We start from the raw sequence: 7,445 nt of genomic DNA, 5'->3' as shown, positions 1-7,445 counted from the left end.
TCTAGCACCTTCTGTATATGCTGATAGAAGATCTGCACACCAACACGTGATATTGGGATTAATGTCATAAATATCTGACTTAGGTTCCTCTTGTTGACATGTGCGCTACATAATAATGACAAATCAGATGAACTATTATGTCTAACTTCATCTGTTTCGTACCCAAACAGCCGCCTTGTAAAAATGAAATCACTGCACAGACACGTTTTGGCTTGTGAAAGCTTCTCAGACATTTTTTCCTCTTTGTTTTTCATTATTTTCCTTTGGGTTTTTTTGTAGAAGCTTCTATAATCATGAAGAAATCTAAAAACTTTCTAAAATCTATTATTTATTGTGATGTTTCTAAAAATATTTCAATAAATATCCCTGGATTTATTTTATCCATGTAACTCATAAGAAACTGAGAATATGATTGACAAATTTGGCAGAAATGTCAGAACTTTCCCAAGCTTTTTCATGCACCAGATTAAAGTGAAAACCGATGGAAATAGAAATGCAATTAGGATTTGAGACTCCAGAAGTCAAAACAACTCCACCGCCGAAGATGAAGAACTTCACATATCTATCAGTTCTGATGATGTGCATGATTTTAAAGACATCATTCGCTTCATGGTCCCTTGGTTTCATCACCTGAAGTATCATAAATACTAAGCGGTGAGATACAAATGCACTACAATGCATTTAAGCATTCAAGCCCCAGTGGGTGAGCGAGCGTTGATAGGTGAGGAGTTTCAAGCTTTTGATGAGAGCCTCATTTGGGCAGGATGGCCCCATTACAGAGCATCTCTACGGCCTCTTTCTCCTCTCAGGCCATGACTATGAAAAGGTCTCTCTCCAGGGACAATGGGCCGTGTATTCCTTGTCTGGCTCCAATACACAACAAGGGCATGTTGGTCTTCTCTGCAGCTCCATCATTAGGCACCGCAGAGGAGCAACTATCAGATCCTCCATCTGATCATAATGTGACACATGTGGTGTGCGTATGAGGAAAGACTTGCAGGTGTCCAGATGTGCAGGCAAGAGTCAGGCCACCACTGAAGTGTCTGAAGTTGAAGTTGTATACTGCAAACCTATTCCATTCATGAGGAAACACATTGTAACCCCTTGTATTGCAGTAGAGGCGATTCCTTGTTTCATTCTCCACTGTACTCTAACTGTTGCACAGTAACTTCCCGCTGGATAATAACCCTTTATCTTATCTTATCTTAAAAGGTGTCTATCTTAACAACTAGTTAGGTCTCATTTAGTGATTTAATGATTGAATCCATTCCTGATCCTATTTCACTCTTTTTAATTCTACAAAAGTCAAATTCTGATCACGATCCAGTGAGTTGGTTTCTTCCAATCCGTACAATAAACGTTGTTATTACAAAATGTAATTTATCCTTCTGCTCTGTCAGTATTCAAACGTGTACGTTTGAACTGAATCTTCAATTGAATTCTGCCTTTCTGCAGAATTGATAGCTTTGTCAGTCACAAATAACAGAAACTACAATATGCCCAGAAAGTGATTACAGCATTTCTAAGAGCAGAGCTGCAAGGAAAACACTGTTTATAATCAGTAAAGTGTATCAACTGTAACATCTTAACCTTTTCATCCAATTTTGATGACTGGAATTTTCTGAACCAGACACCAATAAGTCTGAATAACCCGATAATCAAATTTTACACAAAAAAAATGACATCGATGACATCACTCAACTTTGTTATTGTCTTTGGAAAGACTGGCTACATTTTCTACAGAATGTGAGTCAATGTTTTTTTTTTTTCTTTGCAGTGCAGGCCTGTAAACACTGTCCATGGGTGGGTGGTCCGGGGGTCGTGAAGGCATCACAGGGCTCTTTAACGTTCAGGCAGAGTCGAGAAAGTCTGTGTTTGCCCTCTTCATTAGACATTCTAGTGTCAGCTAAGGAGAATAAATAGAGGTCAAAGGGAAAAAGCGGTTCGCTTCGGTGTTTAAATGTGTTTTAACAGTTACTTAAGGCTTTAGAGGCGCTCTCTGCCACTTCCAAAATGATGGAAATGAGCCCGGAGAGTTTGCAGAGCTGGAAATAATCCAAGTTGAAAGAGAGAATGTCTTTGTATTTGGGTAGCGTTGGAAAGCAAATGACTCCCTTCAAAGAAACCGCACTGCGATTCATCTGAGACGCCGTTGATGACGCATTAAAGCGAAAAGTGCGTCTGTTTTCCTGCACAGTTACATTATAGATTGAGAGTGTGCGGTGTGTTTTCATACGGAATTGCGGAAGTGATGAATTACGAGTAGAGAGACACATTTTCAGCTAATTCAGTTTGCACATATTCTAATATAACACCCTGATTTAAGACTTTAGACTAAATTGGGGACTTATTTTATCCGCAGGCTTTTCCCAGCCGCATCAATGCATTCAGAAGATGCGGATCAACCTGTGGATTAACTAACGCAGCGCCCGAGATTAGTTGTTAAAAAGCAGCAGCGGCTCTCTGTCACAACACCAAACCTGCTGAATTTGACGCCTCCATTACTCGGGACACTTACTCCATTTTAACAGCGACACCGCCGCTGTTAAATCACACACTTAGGAGAAAAGAGTGCGTTCATTTCATACAGGAAAAAGATCATGGACTGTTTACACAAGAGTGATTCTTCATTTGCAACTGTATGGGAAAATCTGAACTGGGGAGTGTGTAAGTTACGTCGTAATTAAAGACAACAACTGACCTTTCCTGTATTAAAGGCATTAAAAAAAAGAAACAGTTGTGTGTCTGTAAATTGTGCAGCTTGATGTCGGCCTCCAATGGCGAAGCGACTTGTTACGCTGCTTAAAGCATCTGTCGGCCAGCCGGGACTCAGAAGGCTCCAAATAAGATGATTTGGTAACATCAAGGCTTTCCCAGCGGTAATGATTACATTTGGACTTAAGATCCATGCAAGAATTTGTAGGCCGGTAAATCTCTTGAGTTCCCTGCCCCCTCGGCTCTTCAAAAGCCTTGTCATTCAAAGGGTTAGGATGTTTGACAATCTCAGCTTGTACTACTCCACCAATTAATTGGATACGTTGTCGGGATGTTCGTTTCTCTCATCTGCTACTTAGAAAGACAAAGGAGCGATGGGGGGCTGTTGACACCTCCAGGTCCGGCCCCGGGTATAAATGAAGACTGATCCGCTCTCAGGAACAGCATTCACCTCCCGGCTGCACTCGGAGACACAACGCTCAGGAAAACTTTCAACTATTTATCAACTTTTTCAATATTTTTCAAGCTGGACATGCAGGTGCCGAACAGACCCACCGGTGTTTATGGATACTCCGGGCTTACTTACGCACCGGGCCCGCTGTACTCGCAGTACCCGGGGAGCCAGTGCGCATCTCCGGCGAAGGCTCCCAGTGGGAAGTCGTTCACTATAGACGCTCTGCTCGCCAAGCCGGAAGACCCGCGCGGCGACCGGACGAGTCCAACTCAGCACCGCGGGGTGAAGTACCACCCGGCCGCCCCTCTGCTCCCTTTCTCCGGCCACGCAGGCTTACCGCTACCGGCTCCTTACCTCTACTCGGCTAACATGTTACACCCAGCGGCTCACACGCCACCCGGATATTCCGTCTACTGCTGCCCGCCGTTCACCTACCAGGCTTCGTGTCGTGGAGCTTTTTACGCACAAGGTAAATAGCTCTGAATTGCTTAATCTTAATGGAAGATACCAAACTAAACTCCCCACCCGTTGACAGTCTGATTAAACGTAACCCTTTCATCCTCCTCTTCTTGCAGATTCAATGTCCAAAGTCAACGCGGGTCTCCATTCCTTCAAGGCCAAAGGTGGAAAGTCCAAACGGATGCGTACCAGCTTCACCAGTGAGCAGCTCTCCCGACTGGAGAAGGAGTTCGCCCGGCAACAGTACATGGTGGGGTCCGAGAGGTTCCTCCTGGCCTCTGCGCTGCAGCTGACAGAAGCTCAGGTAAGAAGAAACACTCAGATATTCAGCTGTTTAAACCCAGAAACAGCATCATGCCTCCATAATGTCGGACTTGTAACTTAAACCGCTTTGTTTTCTGTCCCCAGGTCAAAGTTTGGTTCCAGAATCGACGCATCAAGTGGCGCAAACAGAGCTTGGAGCAGCAGCAGGCCAAGTTGGCCAAACTGGGCCTGGCTGCTCCTCCCAAAAGCCCCGGCTCCCAGGGCCACAGGGATGAAGGTGACGAAGACGATGAGGCCTTCTCTGACTCTTCAGATGTGGATATCGACGTGTCCGACATCTCCACTGACCACTGTTGACCCCAAACACACTGGACTTCTCAAAAAGACACTTTGTACATATGCTGCTGAGAAAAGAGGCCTGGGTCTCTGACTATGATTATTTAATAGATGTATAGTTATATATTTAATTTTCTACTTTTGTTGCTCTTTCCATGAGTTCACTTCATGTTCATTTTTTGTATGTTTGAATGAAGTATTCAGAAATATATTTTATAACATGACAATGGGATTTGTCTTGTTCATTCCTGTGATCTTACAAATCTGCATTTATAATATGTTATTCAGCAGTCCCTCGGGTCTAAAATATATACAGTATAAATATAAGAAACACAATCTATAAGAAAAAACACCATAATCGCCGCAAACACCGCATAATTCTGACCACAGGAGTGACTTCTCAACCTCCGTGTACAGATTAAGCAATATTAACGCAAACTTTAAGTCATATTATGCGGCCTAAATAAGGTAAAAATGATCAAAATCTTGATGCAAACACAAAAATTCTGCCTACCAAATCAAGTCATCATCATTAGTGCCCTTTGACCTCTGCCTGTCTCAGGATAAGGGAGACAGAGGACATTTCCTCCATATGGCTTGATCTGACACAGCACTTGGGAGTCTGGGACAGTTTATGCTTGAAGTCTGGGACAGACCGGGGTCCCCCTCTGATTGAGCTAAGCAAATAAATAACTACCTCAGGGATTAGCAGGGATATCTGTAGCTGGGGGTGGTAGGGGTCAGTCTGTCTCAGGCCGGGCTATAGGGACCTAGGTCTCACTATTTAATCTGTTTAAATGGTCAATACGCCTGTTCTCACCGGTCCTCAAAGGACGAAGTTCCCAAACGCCCACCCACTGCCAGCAGGTGTTTTGTCTCTGCTTTTATTGAAACACATCTTCTCCCTTCCAGGCGGAAAGGAACTCCCGCTGTCCGGTCACGCCTGCCTGGCAGACACACGGGATAAGACAAGAGAGGACAGCGTGTAGAAAGGATTGGGATGTAGCAAATGAGTCCATCAGAGCAGATAATTGGGGTGGTCAACCTGAAAGCCCCCTGTCCTGTGGACAATGTGGTCCATATATAAAACAAAGAGGACAGGGAACACAGAACATAAGTTTAGTTTCGCTTTAATCCTGAAAATGAGTTTGTGTTGATGGGATTGGAACCTTCTTTTTAAGCTTCCCTCAAGTTAATAACAGAGCTGACAAGAGTCTTTGATGCAGATGACACTTGCTTTGTTGAATAATGGTCTAGAATGAGTACAACAACAACAAATGTCACCAGAAATAATATAAATAACGACATATAATAGAGCTGGTCTGTTTTCCACTATTCGGGCCACAGTGAATTGGCACAGAGGTGATGGACCTGTCTGAGCATCAGCGGTCATCTAATAGTGATGGCTTTCTGTTGTAAAGCTGTCAGATGTCCGATCTCTGCTTGCATGTACAGCAGATTTGTGCAGGATATGGACGAGTGGAGAGTGTGTCATTGTAACTTCACGTGACTTTGTGTGTCATTTCTATGCATTGTCCTATATGGTCAAAGCATGTCGGATGGAATTTAGGTGTGTTTAAGCTTACCCTCAAACCAAACCAAACCAAATTCTCCTCCCAATGCTGCCATAATGAAACCCAATGTGTAACAGAATGTGTGAGATAATCTGCTGTAAGTCTGATGGGCTGGTAGCAGTATTACAGAGGTTTAATAAACAGTATCTCTCTCTCTCTCTCTCTCTCTCTCTCTCTCTCGTCGGCCGCCCCCTGCCTGCTCTCTCTCCTGGTGTCTCTGGTTCGGTCAGATTAGGGTCGAGGCTCTGCTGGCGGAGCAGCATTTGCGTAAAACCCCGGTGAGCCGTTTCTGATGTGATCAGAGCTCCCCACCTTCCCCTCCTCTCCTCTCTCCACAGCCCCACGTAATCCCATTGAGGGACAGAAAGAAGCAGTGAGAGGCCTGGGAAAACCTGGACAGGCCTGGGGAGGAGGGGGGGGGGGCTGGGGGTCACTGGGCTCATCGTCCCAATTAGCACAGGGCACCTTAACGCCTGGCCACAGGCCAGCATGAGGTTTCTGAGCACTCCATTCAGGGTCTGGAAACTCTTAAGAAACCTGTGTTGCATCTTCATTTTGTCATGGACTCATTGTTGTCATTACCTCTTATTTCTTCACCACTTTACACACAGAGCCCAATACCTGTATAGCAGCTTTTCTAGAGACAATAGGAATTTTAAAAAAGCAGAATTGAATGTTATCAGTCAAGAATTGTCTAATTAAAGGTAATCGATTTATATACTATCAATGAGAACACAACACCACAGTGACTTCCTTTCGACATTTTATTCTTAAACATAAAGTTACAAAGTCCAAGGTACTATAAGTGATCGAAGACTGTGTCGCTTCCAATACTTCCAATTCCAAGGTTGCTAATCCACGATTATTAGGTTCAAACGAAAAAAAATTAATTGATGTCATCTAAACTAAAAGCAATGATGTCATCAAAAAAAATAGCAATCATGTCATTGAAGAAACCTAAACAAGGGATGTCATGAACAAACTTATGTCATCCAAACTAACGAAGTGATGTCATTAAAACAAACTTGTGTTAAAAGGGGTAATTAGAAGATTGGAGCCCAGCTAAATAAAAAGCTTTATAAAATAATAATGACGAGCAAATCAGTCAAGTCAGGCTCAGAATTTATCAGTCAAACACTTCAACATGTTATTGTTCTTCATTGTTTATTTTTGTTGGACTAATTCAATGTGTCTTTATTAAAGATTGAACTTATCTGAGCTCAAGCTTCCTGCAGCTGAACTTGCTGGTTCGGGCCCAGGTGGTGAGTCACCTTCCTCATTACATCGTAATTCAGCTGGGAGAAGGTGTGAAAGTTCTCATGGAGAGCAATAACCTCCACTGCTCCAATAGCACACTGCACTCAGTTTGACCAACACACGGTTTAGGGGGGCAATAGTAAAAAAGAAAATCCTCCTTTGCATTTTATTTGCAGCGGCCCGGGTCCTTCTACTCCATCTAATAGTCATTAGCTGTCATTACAGCCGTTTGAAGTGGACGCTGGCCTTTGTGTGGCGCTGAAAGAGCCGCATTTGAGACGCACAATGACTTCTGACACGGGCACTGACAAGAGGAGCCAAAGAAAGATGTTTGGGAGGCTTTGCAGTCTTTATAAAAATGCCCTCTTCAACACAGGAAGTGGCAG

At 43.6% G+C, this 7,445-nt stretch overlaps 1 protein-coding gene across 1 annotated transcript; it reads left to right on the top strand.

The window, feature by feature from the left end:
* Positions 1–3,247: 3,247 nt before the first annotated feature.
* noto (notochord homeobox) lies at positions 3,248–4,249 on the top strand. The gene is made up of 3 exons (XM_076146615.1): positions 3,248–3,638; positions 3,745–3,932; positions 4,037–4,249. Exons 1-3 carry the CDS (start codon positions 3,248–3,250, stop codon positions 4,247–4,249), a joined length of 792 nt encoding a protein of 263 aa, XP_076002730.1.
* The last annotated feature ends 3,196 nt before the right edge of the window (positions 4,250–7,445 follow it).

Source organism: Genypterus blacodes, unplaced genomic scaffold, assembly GCF_046128005.1.
Source record: "Genypterus blacodes isolate CSIRO-AG114 ecotype Tasmania unplaced genomic scaffold, CSIRO-AGI_Gbla_v1 ptg000033l_1, whole genome shotgun sequence".
NCBI lineage: Eukaryota > Metazoa > Chordata > Actinopteri > Ophidiiformes > Ophidiidae > Genypterus > Genypterus blacodes.
This window is presented reverse-complemented; position numbering and strand designations above follow the sequence as displayed.